The sequence below is a fragment of the Salmo salar genome, chromosome 28, assembly GCF_965601325.2.
Source record: "Salmo salar chromosome 28, fSalSal1, whole genome shotgun sequence".
NCBI classification, from domain to species: Eukaryota; Metazoa; Chordata; class Actinopteri; order Salmoniformes; family Salmonidae; genus Salmo; species Salmo salar.
The window spans coordinates 21,914,731-21,933,001 of record NC_138318.1 but is presented as its reverse complement, the minus strand read 5'-3'; the positions used below and the strand labels follow the sequence as shown (position 1 = coordinate 21,933,001).

Genomic DNA, 18,271 nt, shown 5'->3' with positions numbered 1-18,271 from the left:
CATCAGACCGTTGTTATGAGCCCCTCACCCCAATTCTGTAGCAAGGCAATCTGAATTACGACACAACGCCATCCCACTGAATGGTGGATTTAACGGGGCGGTGCCCCTTTAGAATGGCTCCCCATGTCCCTGGGAGCATCTGCCCAGAGATGAACAGATGTAAGCACCTGTGGTGACAGCCCGCATATGCTCTTACCCATTCACACTTTTCAAGACACTGACACAATAGAAGATAGAGCTTTGTGTGCGCAGTAATATAACTCCTGGATGATCTATTTCTCCTCAACAGCAGTAGGCCTAACATCAATTCAATATTATGCCTAGTTAACCAACTTCACTATTGATTAAACGCTTTCCTCAGCTATATTTCAAAAGGTTCAACAATTATTAGGGTATGAAGAGGGACAACATTTAAGCTAGGCCTGAATCATAACCTAGGCCTACTTCTTATTAAACAGGTTAAAGCTTTATGTTGCAATAGCTAAAATACATCTCCCTAAGGGGCTACTGTGGCGATGTTTCAAAAACCGAAACAAATGTTGCAGACTCGAGTTACCTTGTTGCAGAACGTTACATTCTACATCCAGGCTGTATCATGACAGGCGGTGATTGGGAGTCCCATAGGGCGGCGCTCAATTGGCCCAGCGTTGTCCGGGTTTGGCCGGTGTAGGCCGTCATTGTAAATAAGAATTTGTTCTTAAGTGACTAGCCTAGTTAAATAAAGGTAAAATAAATAAAATAAAATAAATAAAACAGTGTAAAAGTTAAACAAAAAGTATCCCTGCGCGCACGTGTGTTTTTGTCTCTAACGTGCTGACGCAACTCCGCGTCCAGTTCAAAACAGGAAGTGATCCTATCTGCTGAAGATTAGCTAGCACACATGCTGCCACGTTATCTTAACGCCGAAGTAAGTAAGTAAGATCACATTAAGGAAGGCTATTTGGTGCATCACGTACACACAGTTATGCAGACTGCAATGCATTGAATGCAGATACAGTGCATACCCATAGTTGCTTGCCAGGTCTAGGGGTTGTTTAGCTAGCTAGGTAGCTACTGTTTCATGCAAGTCCTGCAGACTGAAATGCATGGACAGGGAGGCACAACTAAGCGAGCGCAAAGTGAGCGTGCACCTTTGAAACGGTTTAAATTGTTGTGAAAATTATTTCCCTGAATATTCTGTGAGCATTACCCATTTAGTCAGTCATTAATTCACTTGAATGATATACATTGACTGGTATGAACTTGTGTAAAATATTGCTCCTTTCGCAATAGCTCAGCACACTATTTAAAACGTATTTATCTCATTTGTTTGTCTTTGTAGCAGGAATGGGTGTAAAAGGCTTGCAGTATTTTATGGAGAAATGTTGTCCAGAAACCTGTGTGATGGTGGACTTCAGGGAGATGGCAAGGCAGCATGTCAACAGCCACCAACAGGGCAGTAGCACCACTCTTCCTACACTGGTGGTGGATGGCATGGCCTGTCTGAGGCACTGGTATAGCTGTCAAGCCTGGGTGTATGGTGGTCAGTGGAAAGAGTATATGCATTGCCTGAAGGAGTTTGTTGGTGCATTCACGACTGCAGGTATCCGACTTGTGTTTTTCTTCGACGGGGTAGTGGAAGAAGAGAAACGGGCGGAGTGGGTGAATCGGCGACTGAAGGTGAACGAGGAGGTTGCCAAGGTGTTCCGCTATTTAAAGTTTCATGGTCAACAGCCTGGCCAGGAGCTGTTCTGCCTCCCCTCAGGGCTGGCCACCTTCTCTCGCTTTGCCCTCAAGTCTCTGGGCCAGGAGACCTGGTGCTCTGTTCGCGAGGCCGACTATGAGATCGCCAGCTTTGCACTCCGTCACAACTGTATGGGCATCCTGGGGCAGGACACAGACTTCATCATCTATGGCTCAGTCCCCTATCTGTCTGTGGCTCAGCTAAGGCTAGACACCATGACCACTGTGCTGTTTTCCACAGACAAACTGTGCCACGCCCTCCAGCTGCAGAAGAGTGAGCTCCCTCTGCTCGCGTGTCTCCTTGGTAATGACGTGGTGCCAGAGCAGCGGATGCAGCGGCTGCGTAGCGATGCCTTGGCAGCTTACAGGAGGAAACATCCACAGTCTCCACCTCAAGGGGAGAAGATTTATGCTGTAGCAGATTTCATCAGTAGCAACAAGCTGTCCAGAGAGGGAGCCCATGGTGTTAGCTGTCTGCCTCTAACAGATAGAGAGGTTCTGGAGAAAGGAGTACTGTACTATCTTCTTCCTGGTCAACAGCCGCTATGGGACATTAGTGATACCTCTCCTCGTAGCCCCGTGTGTCTGATGAAGAGCTACTTGAGTCCTGACATCCTCCAGGTAATTCAACAGAAGAAGCAGACATGCATTGTTGCAGTTTTAAAGAGATAATAACATAAAAAGCCCAAACAATATTATGGTGATGTTAGTTTTGAATCCTGTTTTACAGGCAGCCAAAGAAAAGCACATGCGAGCAGAGTGTTTTATGGTATACAATGTACTGTATGATGGTGTGGTGGAATGCAGTAATACACTTGAAGACGGGGATGATGCTGAGCTCATTCCACAGGCAATTGTGTATCAACCTTGCAGAGAACGCATCTACGGCATTCTGTTACCCACAAATCCAGGTATTGTATATTACATGGTTATTACAATATTACATGGTTATTACAACATTGCATTCTTGTTTGTTGTCAGTTTTACTACCAGGCACCAACTCAATGAAGCAGGTTGCTATTTATCGTGCATCTTTTCTCAGACAGTGGTGGACGGGCCCCAACCGTGAGGGAATGGTTTGTTTTTCCTGGAAACCCACTAAAGGACCCCAAAGTAGTCTCTCCCTTGCCCCTGAACCACTCTGGTATGTTGTGAATTCTTAACATTAATTTAACAACTCTTGTGGAATAAGAAGTTGATTGCATATTGATGCAAAGTGCTGTAGATAGATTTATCTCACTTTGAAATAATATTTTCCTTGCCATGTTGGAAACCAGATTTGAAGCGTTTATGGTTTGGGAAGGACTCCGAAACAAAAGGCCTCCGCATCTCCACCTTCTTGGCTGTATTTGAGTTGGATGAATTCTCAGTGGAGCATGATCGTCTGGATGGCTCTTTGATGGCTGTGCTGTGCCTTGTGACTTACATTGCCATGCAGGTGGGGAAAATACTATGTTTTAGTGTGAAGTGTTTTTTTTCCGTCTGTCTTTACAAACGCCTGTACTTCAGCCTCTTGTCTCAGTAGAATGTTAGTCTACATGAACCAGTCTCCCCTCTGGGGTTGTACAATGTTGCCGTTGGTCTAGCCATATTATTCACCTTTGTTATGAAAAGAGGACTGCCATTATCACATAGATAATTTACCCCCCCCCCCCCCCCCGATGCTCTGATTTAAACTTTTTCTCTGTGGTTCTCTCTGGACAATGAAGCTATCAGCGTCTGATAAGGAACAATAGTTATGTCTACTGCTGCGCTTAGGGTGCTCTATGCATAATGCCTTTTTCATGTTTTCTCAGTGATTTCTCATTCTTGTATGTTTGTTTTGTATACAACACCGTGTTTCCATTACCCTCAGGCTAGAACACTCCTCATGCTTCTTTTTAGGTGGGCCACCTCTCCTTGGAAGACATAGATGCATATCTCAGCCAAGCTATCTGTGTCAGGTACAAATCCTACACAGAACTGCTTCACACAAGGGTGAGTGAGATACGCTAGTGTCCTCTGGCTGTTTCAGACAAACCATTTAAGATCTTTATAGATGCTTTATAGAAGGGTTATATCACATTTCTGAAAGTGTCAGATATAAAGACCTGTTACTTATATAGTTATACATTTGCTTATAAATTATTTGTGTAGCATCTATGTAGGCCTTATTAAGAGTTTGTGAAGACTTCATTTAGCTTTTAAAGTTGTTTTGTTTTAAAGTGGGATCCTTCTATTTTCTAAAAACTAAAGATAGTTGGAAAGCTTTTCGGAAGGCATAGAAGTCTTTCCAGTATGTGTTCTGCATCTTTATACTACTCATCCAAGTCTTCTAATTTTGCATGTGAGGACAAGCTGCTAATTAGGTTGGAGAGTGTATAGTGTATAGCCCATGATCATATGGCTCCAACCCAGTCATTGAGGTGTTTGCAAATAAACAACCACTTAAGATAATGGCCTGACAAAGGCCTCAGAGTGTGATGAACGTCAGATGGAGGATGATTGGCTTATAGCAAATTACTGACAACAGACTGAGAGACAATAGCAGGTAGGGTGCACTGATTTTATTTGACCCACCCTAGGTCTTGTGAATGTCTGTCTCCACACCGGCAGGCATTATTCACTCACTTAAATGACAACTGTGTAGACACATTCAAACAAATTCATCCCTAACCGCACCAAGGACAACAACAAGAGAATGGGGCTGGGAGAATTGCATAGCCAAGAAGCCGTTTTTCCACGATACAGCTCGTCCCACAGAAGAAACTCGGTTGACTCTCTCAATATGCAAGAAGATGCAGCAGGAGAAACTGCTGGGGGTGGGGGTGTAATTTTGGGTCGCATTGCGACATTCCTGCCCAAACTGCTCTAATTGTGGCCTGAACCTGAGAGCGATGCTTTAGCGACGGACTCCAAGCTGTCCCTGACACTGACCACAGCGGCTATTTGCAGCTCCCCACCCTAATTTAAACCTTACTATGTCTGCTATTTCTGCCCCGGCTGCCCAGAGCGGGCGGCGGTTTTCCTGGGCCCGGGTTGATAGTGGCTCCTTACAGTAGAGATAATGGATGATAGCAATGACAAATTAAAGCCTAGTGGGAGACATTCAGGAAGCCACCTCCTGATTTACAGTGCCTCCATAGCGTCCTCCCTAAAGCTAGCATCAGTCAGTTTCTCTGGTCTTGTCAAATCAGGATTGTTACTGTTAGTCTGATATTAATAGAAATCGACTCACTGTGGACACTATCATCTGTAACTCTCCATTCTTTCTCTTGTGATCATTGAACATTGTAAGGATTTTGTGTGTGTTGGTTTATATAACAGCCTCAGTCAACTCCAGCTTGTGTAACACTAGATCCCAGACTATATGGGGTGATTTGTTTGTGTTGGGGAGATTTCCATTTAGTTAGTGCACATTAGCAGGTGTTGAATGGGTGGACTGGAGGAGGGAGCGAGAGAGGCACACGCGCCGGGCGGGGTGGGGACAGCCTGCTGCTGGACAGATCAGAGTGTGTAAGCTTGTCTGCCTTTCCTATTCCAGGGCTCCACACGCACCTGTTGCCCCACACCATTGTTGCATCCCATAGGGAAGTATGTCACATCTGCCTGAATTCTCAGAAGGCCAGGGGTGGGGAGGGTCAGTGAGAGGAGGAGGGGGAGACAGATGGCAGGAGACTTTCCAGGAGCAGCCTGATGCCCCCGGAGAGTCTCTATCTCTCTCCTCTCTCTCTAATCTCTCTCCCCCTGCAGTGCTTTCTCATACTGGGGGAATGTCCATTCAGCCTTGGGCTGGGGATCAGGGGATGCCACTGCATTAGGGAGGTTGGAGGATTCCAGATTTCCTGCTTTATCCCTCGGTATTCCGGGATTCCTCCAACCGGGATTTCGGGAAAACCAGGGAACTTATTGAAAGTTCCCGGAATTTTTCACCCCTGGTCATGAGACACTTCATCTAAGCTTGTTCAGCAGAATGGGATGTGCGGTGCTGTTTCAAATATACACTGGTAAGATCCTCTCTTGTGTAATGGACAGATGATTGTCCTAAACACAGAGGGGTGCCCCCAGGAGTGTCGGCTGTCTCAGGCGTCTGGTTGGAGTAGATTTGAATGCTTATGCTTTGGGGAAGTTGCTGTGAGGACAGCTGCACCCATCTACTTAAAGACATGGTTCTCCCCAACTTTTACCCTCTTCACTGAGGGTGGTTCCATGGCTGGAGATAAGTATTCTTACTTCAGCATTTAGAGTAAAATACACCTAATTTTGGAAAGGAGGTTTGACTAAGTTTAGAAATGTTCAAGGAAAATTGTAACTGGTTTTCTAATTGGCCAGGGATCCCACACACAAGTATGTGTTTCCTACTTAACTGCCACTTTCAACCAATGAACAGGACAAGTGTAACCACACATTGTCAAATTACTACGTGTCAAATTGGCCAGTTTAGGCCTATACTCTGTTTTTAAACAAGCCCCAAAGTAGTAGCTTCCCTTGCTTGCCTGTATGTGTGTTTAGATATGGGATGAGTGCTTTGTTTAGGGGCAGTGTGCCTGCTGACTGTAGCCTTTTTAGCTTTCTTCGTTTGCTTTAGCTGAAGCTGTGTTTGAATGAGGAGCAGGTGGCAGGCAGGTCTCTGGGCTGATGTGTTTGAATGAGGAGCAGGTGGCAGGCAGGTCTCTGGGCTGATGTGTTTGAATGGGGAGCAGGTGGCAGGCAGGTCTCTGGGCTGATGTGTTTGAATGAGGAGCAGGTGGCAGGCAGGTCTCTGGGCTGATGTGTTTGAATGGGGAGCAGGTGGCAGGCAGGTCTCTGGGCTGATGTGTTTGAATGGGGAGCAGGTGGCAGGCAGGTCTCTGGGCTGATGTGTTTGAATGGGGAGCAGGTGGCAGGCAGGTCTCTGGGCTGATGTGTTTGAATGGGGAGCAGGCAGCAGGCAGGTCTCTGGGCTGATGTGTTTGAATGGGGAGCAGGGGGCAGGCAGGTCTCTGGGCTGATGTGTTTGAATGGGGAGCAGGGGGCAGGCAGGTCTCTGGGCTGATGTGTTTGAATGAGGAGCAGGTGGCAGGCAGGTCTCTGGGCTGATGTGTTTGAATGGGGAGCAGGTGGCAGGCAGGTCTCTGGGCTGATGTGTTTGAATGAGGAGCAGGCGGCAGGCAGGTCTCTGGGCTGATGTGTTTGAATGAGGAGCAGGTGGCAGGCAGGTCTCTGGGCTGATGTGTTTGAATGGGGAGCAGGCAGCAGGCAGGTCTCTGGGCTGATGTGTTTGAATGAGGAGCAGGTGGCAGGCAGGTCTCTGGGCTGATGTGTTTGAATGGGGAGCAGGCAGGTCTCTGGGCTGATGTGTTTGAATGAGGAGCAGGCGGCAGGCAGGTCTCTGGGCTGATGTGTTTGAATGGGGAGCAGGTGGCAGGCAGGTCTCTGGGCTGATGTGTTTGAATGGGGAGCAGGCGGCAGGCAGGTCTCTGGGCTGATGTGTTTGAATGAGGAGCAGGTGGCAGGCAGGTCTATGGGCTGATGTGTTTGAATGAGGAGCAGGCGGCAGGCAGGTCTCTGGGCTGATGTGTTTGAATGGGGAGCAGGTGGCAGGCAGGTCTCTGGGCTGATGTGTTTGAATGAGGAGCAGGCGGCAGGCAGGTCTCTGGGCTGATGTGTTTGAATGAGGAGCAGGCGGCAGGCAGGTCTCTGGGCTTATGTGTTTGAATGGGGAGCAGGTGGCAGGCAGGTCTCTGGGCTGATGTGTTTGAATGGGGAGCAGGCGGCAGGCAGGTCTCTGGGCTGATGTGTTTGAATGAGGAGCAGGCGGCAGGCAGGTCTCTGGGCTTATGTGTTTGAATGGGGAGCAGGCGGCAGGCAGGTCTCTGGGCTGATGTGTTTGAATGGGGAGCAGGGGGCAGGCAGGTCTCTGGGCTGATGTGTTTGAATGGGGAGCAGGTGGCAGGCAGGTCTCTGGGCTGATGTGTTTGAATGGGGAGCAGGGGGCAGGCAGGTCTCTGGGCTGATGTGTTTGAATGGGGAGCAGGCGGCAGGCAGGTCTCTGGGCTGTTTGGCAGGGCCTAATCAGACCTCTTATCTCCTATGGGAGGGACCAGGTGAGACCTGAGGGTAAAGACACTCCCCTACGTATTTATTTGGACAGTGAAGCTGAAACTTAATTTGTCTCTATACTCCAGCATTTAGGATTTGAGATCAAATGTTTCATATGAGGTGACAATACAGAATGTCAGTTTTTATTTGAGGGTATTTTAATATCTGTTTTACCATTTAGAAATTAAAGCACTTTATGTAAAATTACAGATGCACAAAGATCATGCCCCCAAAACATGCTAACCTCTCAGCATTACCAAAACATGCTAACCTCTCAGCATTACCAAAACATGCTAACCTCTCAGCATTACCAAAACATGCTAACCTCTCAGCATTACCAAAACATGCTAACCTCTCAGCATTACCAAAACATGCTAACCTCTCAGCATTACCAAAACAGGGGTTGTTAGCATTTTCTGGGGGTATGATATTTAGGCCTCTGTCACAATTCATTATTCAATATTCATTCATAATTATCTGTAATCATGGTAGTATCCACATCAATGTAGAAGTGTTTAGAAACATATTCTATTATTATTTACAATAAAAGTGACTCCAAAATGACACCATACATTATTTACTATTAATTTCTACTGGGCACAACATAATCTGAAACAGAACCAAAACAAACTGCATATACATCCAACAACTTTGTGGAGTCACAAGCTTGATGAAAGTCATTGTGTGCTAGGAATATGGGACCAAATACTACATTTTTGACTAAATTTAATACACTGTAAGTGCATTTGTCCAAATACTTATGATACCTTCAAATGGGGGGACTAGACACATAAAGTGCTTTCATGTCTAAACAGATATGCATGAAAATACCCTCAAATAAAAGGTGACATTATGTACTGTCCCATCATATAAAACATTTGAGCACATATCCAAAATGCTGGAGTACAGAGCCAAATGAAACCTTTTAGTGTTCCTGTCCTAGTGAATATGTAGGGAATTGTACAGGGAACATCTGCCTGTTGGCTAGCTAGCTACTGCTCTTGTCCTGCTGCTACCCCTGCCTCTCCTCTCTATGTGCAGATCAACTCTCTGGGGCAGAGTTTATTTACTGTAACTGGCCTGGCTCCATAATGTATGTGCTATAGCATACTCTTCTATTGTCGTCATGCCATACAGTTAGGACGATACATTACAGAACACTCCCAAAGAAACATTTGGTGTAGAACAGATATGATTGTCTGTCATGTAGAATAGAGAATCATGTGAGCTCTATTGACTCTATTTCTATCTGCTCTGCAGGTCTCTCATGTGGAGCCCCGGGCGGTTCAGCTGGGCTCTCTGTTTGTCCGAGGGCTGACCCACCTGGTGGCCGCCAACAGTGCTTGCGGATGCCCCTTCCCCATGGAGCAGCTGATGCCCTGGAACACCTTTGACGGCCTGCTCTTCCACTCAAAGTATCTGCTGGCTCACTCAGGGAGGCCTCAGGAGGAGCTGCTGGAGGGCAATGTGAGTCAGTGTACACAGTGGTAGTAGGATTGATTATAGAGATTAGCTAATGTAACGGTGGTGGTAGGGTTGATTGTAGATATTAGCTGCTGAAACAGTGGTGGTAGGATTGATTGTGGATATTAGCTAATGTAACAGTGGTGGTAGGAATGATTTGTAGATATTAGCTAATGTAACAGTGGTGGTAGGATTGATTGTAGATATTAGCTAATGTAACAGTGGTGGTAGGATTGATTGTAGATATTAGCTACTGTAACAGTGGTGGGTAGGCTTGATTGTAGATATTAGCTACTGTAACAGTGGTGGTAGGATGGTTGTAGATATTAGCTACTGAAACAGTGGTGGTAGGATTGATTGTAGATATTAGCTACTGTAACAGTGGTGGTAGGCTTGATTGTAGATATTAGCTACTGAAACAGTGGTGGTAGGATTGTAGATATTAGCTAATGTAACGGTGGTAGGAATGATTGTAGATATTAGCTACTGAAACAGTGGTGGTAGGATTGTAGATATTAGCTAATGTAACGGTGGTAGGAATGATTGTAGATATTAGCTACTGAAACAGTGGTGGTAGGATTGATTGTAAATATTAGCTACTGAAACAGTGGTGGTAGGATTGATTGTAAATATTAGCTACTGAAACAGTGGTGGTAGGGTTGATTGAAGATATTAGCTAATGTAACAGTGGTGGTAGGATTGATTATACACTGAACTAAAATATAAATGTAACATGCAACAATTTCAAAGATTTTAATGAGTTACAGTTCATATAAGGAAATCAGTCTATTTAAATAAAATCATTAGGCCCTAATCTATGGATTTCACATGACTGGGAATACAGATAGGCATCTGTTGGTCAAAGATACCTTAAAAAAAAGGTAGGAGTGTGAATCAGAAAACCAGTCAGTATCTGGTGTGACCACACATCTCCTTAGCATAGAGTTGATTGTGGCCTGTGGAATGTTGTCCCACTCCTCTTCAATGGCTGTGCGAAGTTGCTGGATATTGGCAGGAACTGGAACATGCTGTCGTACACGTCGATCCAGAGCGTCCCAAACATGCTCAATGGGTGACATGTGAGTATGCATGCCATGGAAGAACTGGGACATTTTCAGCTTCTAGGAATTGTGTACAGATCCTTGTGACATGGGACCGTGCATTATAATGCTGAAACATGAGGTGATGGCTGCGGATGAATGGCACGACAATGGACCTCAGGAGCTTGTCACGGTATCTCTGTGCATTCAAATTGACATAGATAAAATGGAATTGTGTTTGTGGTCTGTAGCTTATACTTGCCCATACCATAACCCCACCGCCACCATGGGACACTCTCTTCACAATGTTGACATAAGCAAACCGCTCACCCAAATGACACCATACACGCTATCGGCCTGGTACAGTTGAAACCAGGATTCTTCCGTGAGCACACTTCTCCAACGTGCCAGTGGCCATCGATGGTGAGCATTTGCCCACTGAAGTCGGTTACGACTCCAAACTGCGCTCAGGTCAATACCCTGGTGAGGACCACGAGCACGCAGATGAGCTTCCCTGAGATGGTTTCTGACAGTTTGTGCAGAAATTCTTTGTTTGTGCAAACCCACAGTTTCATTAGCTGTCCGGGTGGCTGGTCTCAGACAATCCCACAGATGAAGAAGTCAGATGTAGAGGTCCTGGCTGGCGTGGTTACACGTGGTCTGCGGTTGTGAGGCCGGTTGGACATGCTGACAAATTCTCTAAAACAACGTTGGAGGCGGATTATGGTAGAGAAATTAATGTTAAATTCTCTGGCAACAGCTCTGGTGGACATTCCTGCAGTCAGCATGCCAATTGCATGCTCCCTCAAAACTTGAGACATCTGTGGCATTGTTGTGCACATTTTAGAGTGACCTTTTATTGTCCCCAGCACAAGGTGCACCTGTGTAATGATCATGCTGTTTGATCAGCTTCTTGATATGCCACACCTCTCAGGTGGATGGATTATCTTGGCAAAGGAGAAATGCTCACTAACGGATATAAACAAATTTGTGCACAAAATTTGAGAAATAAGCTTTATGGAACATTTCTGGGATATTTTCTTTCAGCTCATGAAACATGGGACCAACACTTTACATGTTGCATTTTATATTTTTGTTTAGTGTAGATATGAGCTACTATAACTGGTGGTAGGTTTGATTTATAGCTATTAGCTACTATGTCTGTGGTGACTATCCTCAGATGAGGCCCCAAAAGCAAATTCCAGACATTGTGGCTCCAAAGTTGTCTTTGAAACCAATAGAAGTCAAAATCATGTAGGGGAAACCCTACCTTGTGTGTACACTCAACTGGGAAGTGTTTTTCTTACTGAACTTGGCTCATCCTCTTGTTTAGGTATCCTGGGTGTCCCTGTTCCGTTTTCTGAGAGAGCTGGTCCTGGGAATCTGCAGCAGCCGTGGCCAGACCATCCAGTCCAGACCACGGATAACACATCCCGGTGAGAGACCCATTCATTTTACCAATGAAACATGTTGAGGTTCGAGTGTCGGTGAACAAAGCACACACATTTACATAAACACAGTCCATTCGTAGCAAGGTCATTCTGTCCAGTTAGTGGGTAATCACTGTTCAATATACTTTATCTACAAAACATTTTTATATGCTTATACTCTTTGTTTAGGCTAATGTTAAAAAAAATTCATGACAACATGGATCCTCCTCAAAGTTATGCTGCAATGTTGGTTGATTACTGAGGCAAAGACATTGCTACTCTTTGCCACGCTCGGAGAGTCAGCCTATCATTATTATCCATATGTTCTGAATAAAAGGAAAGAATTATAGTTGAGAGAATGTGTACTCTACCATGTAGGACTGTGGGTGCCCCTTGTGGGGGAACAATACCCAGTAGTCTCTACAGTCTATAATAAGATCCATCTGGGCCTCAGTCCATTGGCAACGTTCCAGTAGAAGATTATTTTGGCTCCTCAAGATGCTTTGTCATAACAAGAATAATTCTGGGTTTCTTTTTATAGGATGTGATCTATATTAGGTAACATAACAAGACAACCAAATTATAACATCCCAGGACCAGCCTGTTACAAAGTCCTCAACCCCCACTGCTCATCTGGCATCCAGCGTACTGTGGTTCTCTTTGGAGATTAAAAGAACCCGGACGGAAAAATCTGTTTGTTCTCTTGACATTGAACAACACGTGAAATATGAACTACATTTTCTTTAGCTTTGGTTGGTTTTGCTTGGGCTGCAATGATTTGATTTGTGATGTCTGCTCTTTGTCCAAACACAGTATTTGAATGAATGTATGATACCCTATTTCTGTGGGCCACAAATACTATGAGATATTGAGAGTGGAAAGGAGGCTTAAGTTTGGAATAAGCGACTAGTTCTGTAAACAAAATCTAACAAACTCAAAATAAGTGTTGAAGTATAGATGGGAATGGGAACTTGTCCCAAACTGTCATGCTTAGTAGGGCCAAGACAATACCAGTATCTCCATACTCCTTAGTATCGTAGCAAGGAAACAAAACATGAAGCGGATTTAAATTATTTAGGAAAACAGGGTCTAATGTTGGAAACAGACATCGTTATGTTGTCATCCAGTCACATGTATTTATTTTCCAAGCTATAGGGCACAATATTTGACATACAGCAGGTTTTTAAACGGAACAAAAGAGTTTCGTCTGCTTTGTGTTTTCATTTTTGCCATGGAAAATATATTGAGATATTGGTATCGTCACAGCCCTACAATAAGCCCTACAATGCTTTTCAGTAAAAAATTGTTATGCTCCCAGAATATTGAGTTCCTCTGAGGTGAAACAAACATTCTGACCTTAATAACATAATGAGGCCCCTCTAATCATTAGAGTGGCTAAGTAAAAACAAGACAAAAACAGAGCCACCACGACCATGCGTGTGTGTCTGCCTGCATGCGTGTGTCTGCCTGCATGCTTGTGTGTCTGCCTGCATGCGCGTGTGAGGCCGATGTTTTAAGAACTGCCTTTTTTTCCCCTTTCGTTTTTGTTTGTCTCCTTGCCAATGTTCACTTTAAGTCTCTTGTCTTTCATACAAGTATTGTCCTGAGTTTATAGATCCCATACGCTGAAAAAAACCAGTTTTTTACTCCTTTTATTCAGTGTACACAAAGGTATGTCTTCAATATATGTCTTAGACTCAACCAGTAATCATTACCCAAGGGTTGTGGGGAGATGGTGGTGGCGCTTTGCGAGCACAGAATTGTATGGTTTGTGTTTGGAGTGATTCTTAATGTTTCGTCTCCACAGCGAAATATTTATACCGAGACTCTGAAACTCATAATTAACAGAGCATTTAAATATTTTGTGTGGTGTTTTCCTCAGGGAAGCATGTGGATCACAGCGAGCAGTGGAGGGAAAGAGGAGCCCCATCGGGACAGCATGGTCCCTCTCCTCAACGCTACAGACCCCAGACCAGATCCCCATCAGGACAGCATGGTCCCTCTCCTCAACGCTACAGACCCCAGACCAGATCCCCGTCAGGACAGCATGGTCCCTCTCCTCAACGCTACAGACCCCAGACCAGATCCCCTTCAGGACAGCATGGTCCCTCTCCTCAACTCTACAGACCCCAGACCAGATCCCCATCAGGACAGCATTTTCCTTCTCCTCAACACTACAGACCCCAGACCAGATCCCCATCAGGACAGCATTGTCCCCCTCCTCAACACTACAGACCCCAGAGCAGAGGTCCTAGAGCACAGGCACATGGTAGGCTACAGACAGACCACTAGCTGCAGGTTGCTGCCTGGGCCAGGGCGTAGTGCCATTGAGGTTTATTCCAACCAGCCAACAACAAAGCAGTAGCAACCTAATTTGATTCTGTTGTTGGTTGAATGACTTTCAACCAGCTGACTAAAACATGATGTTTTTTTTTTTACTTGATTTTATTAATAATCGTATGATATCATTCATAATTAATCATATTTTATAGTTTTCACAGAACATAACAGACCAAGATCAACACGTCCAAACAGAAGGAGATACCACCTGGCACCTAGGTGAGTGTCTGTTATGAGCAAGCTGCATCCATTCATCTGCATTGCCTTGAAAAAAAAATGTATTCTGATTTGTCTTGCCCCTCTGTTTTTAATGTAGGTGGCAGAACCCCCATCCTGATTTCCCCTGACTGTCAGTGTTGAGTGGACATGCCTTGCTGGGACCATGTTACAGAATTGCCCTGTTAAGAGCAGCACAGCCCAACACACTCAGGGGATATGTCTGATATTAGACTGACTTGTGTTGAACTTTGAACACAGTTTGTGTTACCATAACCTCACAATTGGATTGGCTTGGAGAAATGTAGTTCATGTAACTGAGATATTGGTTGCAATAGGAGAGGATATGCGTCACAAGGAGAGGATTTTGTTTCTTACTAACTGTTTGAGGTACTGGAATGTAACAAGTGAAAGAGGACCTGAGGGAGCAGTTACATTTCACTTGGTTTAGCATCTGAAATCCCAAAGTAAGTATTGACATACCAAAATAAGACGGGATAGGTGAGAGTGGGGAAAGTTGAGCCAAAGAGGTAAGTTGAGCCGCCCTTGTTTCTAGGAAACCAGACACATGTCATTTCACCAAATGTTTAGGAAGAGGTCATCATTTAATAGAGTCTGTGAGGGAAGAAACCACATGGAAAAAGTGGTAAGCAAGTTGGGTCCTCCAAAAATATTTTCACCAAGTCAAATGTATTTAATGTGTTAGGTTAAGATACAAGCATCATGAAACTTCTAACTAGACACTTTTAAGATGGTTCCATACGTCAGTAGAGGTCTGTATAAGCTTCAATATGAGGTCCTAAACCTAGCATAAAAGTGCATCCTTGTAGCTGTGTGGGCTAATATAGTCAAAATGTTTGCCTTGTGGTAAATTAAGCCAATGGTTGAGGCAATGGCAAGTTGAGCAAATTGAAGTGTTTTCTTCCCAGGCATAATAAAAGGCATTATCGCTGGGATATGAGGTACCAACAAGACCTGGCCTGTGTTACGTGTTTTAACAAGTACAAAGTGTTTTTTAGGTGTTAAACCTGTGTTTTAAAATATGCTTTAAATTATTTTTAAGTGATTGGGTTGAATTGTGTTTGGGAAATAAAAATAGACGTTTTATAAGGGTAGTGGTAATATTTCATTCGGTACAGAAATGTGTAGGCGGCTTAACTTTACCCTGTCCCGTGGCTCAACTTACCCCATAAGTTGAGCCAAGAGAGCACTTTTTTGGGGGGACAAATTATGTAATTTTTACATGAATTCTGATAATTTCCATGGATACACAACATCCTGAAATATACGTAGATCATTGTTTGAAAGAACACTGTATTTCCCTTGATAGAGATGCTGAATACATTTTAAAAAATGTCTCAATTGACCCCACTTTCTTACCCCTACATTTTCTCCCAATGCTAGGATGTTAGTCTGGGGCCAGTGGAATCTGAGGTAGTTACTCTGAATCTGTCAAGTTACTCTGCATCTGAGCAAACTCCAAAGCATCACTTCAGAGATGTGGTGAGAGATGACTTGACTTTGTTGATGTTTTTATATCAACTATCACTTAGGGTATTTTATCATTTCACTGTAATTTACTGTGTGATTATTCACGCAGATGTGATTTGTCATCATTTTCAAAATGACACATTTCAAATGAAGTCTCAGACCCTGAACAAGAGCAACATCCAATGCTATCAAAACCAACTGCCATGCTCCACTGCCATTATCAGTGTTTAGAATGCTGCTACATTCCCTCAGAGAAGGCAGCGAGCAGCGCTAGGCTTACACTCAGAGAATCTCTGAGCTGGGTGATGACATGCATGGTGTACCAAGCAGGGCCTCCCTATTCCTGACAAGGACAACACCTTCTACAAGTGGTAATTCACCACATTACCTGGCCAAAGTGGTCAAAGCACAGCTCTTTCCTCTTATCTGCAGAAAATGAAGCACATGCTGAAATGAAAAACAAAGCAATATAAACAGATGTCTTGACCTTGGCGGCAGAGCAACATATAGACTGAGCAGGAAAGAGATCCGATCGATTTCTACAGAAGAAAGAAAGGAGAAAAGGACCAGGTTGTTGATACGGTGATGATGATGTCACAGGGTTCAGTATGATACTGAGATAGATGGGCTTTTAGACAAAATACAATGAAAGTCCTGTGAAGTCACCATGAAGGGAAACTATGCTGGTTAGAGCACTACTGCACAAGCCTTTTTCATATAATCTGATTATGTAAAACAGTGGACTGAATGCATGAGTAACCCACAGGGGTTTGTCTTAGCTGTGACTAGTATGATGTCAAAGGTGTCGCAGCAGGTAGCCTAGAGGAGGACCATTAGCCTGAAGATTGCTGGTTTGGATGTGGAGTTATGGAAGGAAACAGAGTCCAAACTAAGATTAATTTTGGTACCAAGGTCTTTAAATCTGGCCCCCATACACAATGCTAAATGAAGCGTATATGTGCATGTAAGTTAAAAAGCAGCCCAGAAAGAGGCAAAGTAGCTGCAACAGCAACACATCTTCCCTTTTGAGTTTCACAGTCCCCAATTACCCATTTAATTATGGCATGGCTTCATGTGCCCTAATGGTAAATATAGTCTCTTTGCCCCAGAGGCTCTGTGGTTGTGGTCAAGGCCAAGTGGGCCAGAACTGAAGGTGCCGCGTGGGGGCTGTGGTGGCTGAATGCGTGACGGGCGGGGCGCACCCATCCTCATGGCCATAACAGGGAGCAAGTCGCCTGTTGTGCGCCAGGCCGGGGGAGAGACAGGAGAGCAAGAGCGGCGGGTCTCTGCCACAGGAACCAGAGGACTTGGCACACTGTCATCTCTGTTTCCTCTATGGAACAGAGGGAATGGGTGGGGCCTGCAGGCGCGCCGGCACAGCCATCCGTTCCAGAGCCCCGAGACTGTGCTGTACCCAAAGAAATGAAAGCCTGCACACTGCTGTTTTCAGTTTGACTTTGTGTTTTGGTGGTTGGGTGTGGGAAGAGAGGGGAGGGGGGATAGTGAAGATGGTAGCATGTGCCAAAAACTGTGAAAGGGCCTTTACTGCAGTTGGTTGGCTACTCTAGATTGTCATTATCAAGGTGTTGAATACAAGTACCCGTTAGTTGTGGCTTGAATTTAACATTTTGTGTGTATGTTTAGAAAATATAAACAATCAAAATGTCAAATGTTTACTTATAGTGTTGGTGATAATTATAGAATGTCCAATCTGTTGTCTATAATAAGCCCTTTTAGGACTGCCTATAACTTGAGTTGAAACACAGTAGTTTACCAATAAAAACGACGCGCTGCTGGGACAGGACAAATATGCAATACTACAATAGTCAAAAAATAGTTTAAAATGCCAAGAGCCAAAGTGAGCAAATATAGCCAGGGATATTTACAGCCTGAACAATAAATAGACACCTTTCTTTACAAAGTCTGGAACCGGTCCCAGATTTGTTGATGCTGCGTTTGTGGATGGACTTCCGCAAAGTCAAAAACCAATGGAGAAGAAGAAAACACAATCAAAAGAGCGGGCACGTAGTGTGCTGGCTGGATGTTGGCATATATTTAGTGGGTTGAGGTGAGTGTGAGTGCTAGTCTGCCTTTGTGCATGTCAACTGAACAGTATCATGCCCTCGCCAACACTAGCCCATAGCTTTCACTATTCTCTTTGTTGTATTTGGAATCTAAGCCCATTTAGAGCCATTATTTAAAACAAAACGGGATTGCCACTGGCTCCAATTGTTCATATGATGACAGTTAAGTGTGAACTGTAATACGAAATAGCTTGAGTAATAGTATTGAGGACTTTGAAACCAGCTCTTTTAATAGCTCTGTATTGTCTGCCTGACAGCACTAAGCATGGTTTAGTTGGTGTTAATGTGACAACTCACTTTAGAAGGATGCCCTACTACCATTGAATTCAATCTATTTCAGTTAAATCGTGTCCTAGGAAAGAACTAAAAGAGAGAGGACATTCTTAACCAGACATGGAAATGGGTTAAGTCACCTGTTACTTTG

General features: G+C 44.4%; 1 protein-coding gene across 4 annotated transcripts; it reads left to right on the top strand.

Annotated features, from left to right (window-relative positions):
* Window positions 1-798: 798 nt before the first annotated feature.
* fam120b (family with sequence similarity 120 member B) lies at window positions 799-15,384 on the top strand. Of its 4 annotated transcripts, none has more exons than XM_014179881.3 (11): window positions 799-911; window positions 1,322-2,343; window positions 2,453-2,633; window positions 2,765-2,866; window positions 3,000-3,160; window positions 3,607-3,699; window positions 9,043-9,249; window positions 11,620-11,722; window positions 13,599-13,985; window positions 14,218-14,275; window positions 14,373-15,384. In XM_014179881.3, the coding sequence occupies exons 1-11, from the start codon at window positions 881-883 to the stop codon at window positions 14,401-14,403; spliced, it is 2,376 nt and encodes a 791-aa protein (XP_014035356.2). In that variant the 5' UTR covers window positions 799-880; the 3' UTR covers window positions 14,404-15,384. The 4 variants fall into 4 exon arrangements, with proteins under 4 accessions (XP_014035356.2, XP_014035354.2, XP_014035361.2 ...); XM_014179879.3 differs by having other exon boundaries at window positions 14,209-14,275; XM_014179883.3 differs by having other exon boundaries at window positions 838-907; window positions 14,209-14,275.
* Window positions 15,385-18,271: the final 2,887 nt, after the last annotated feature.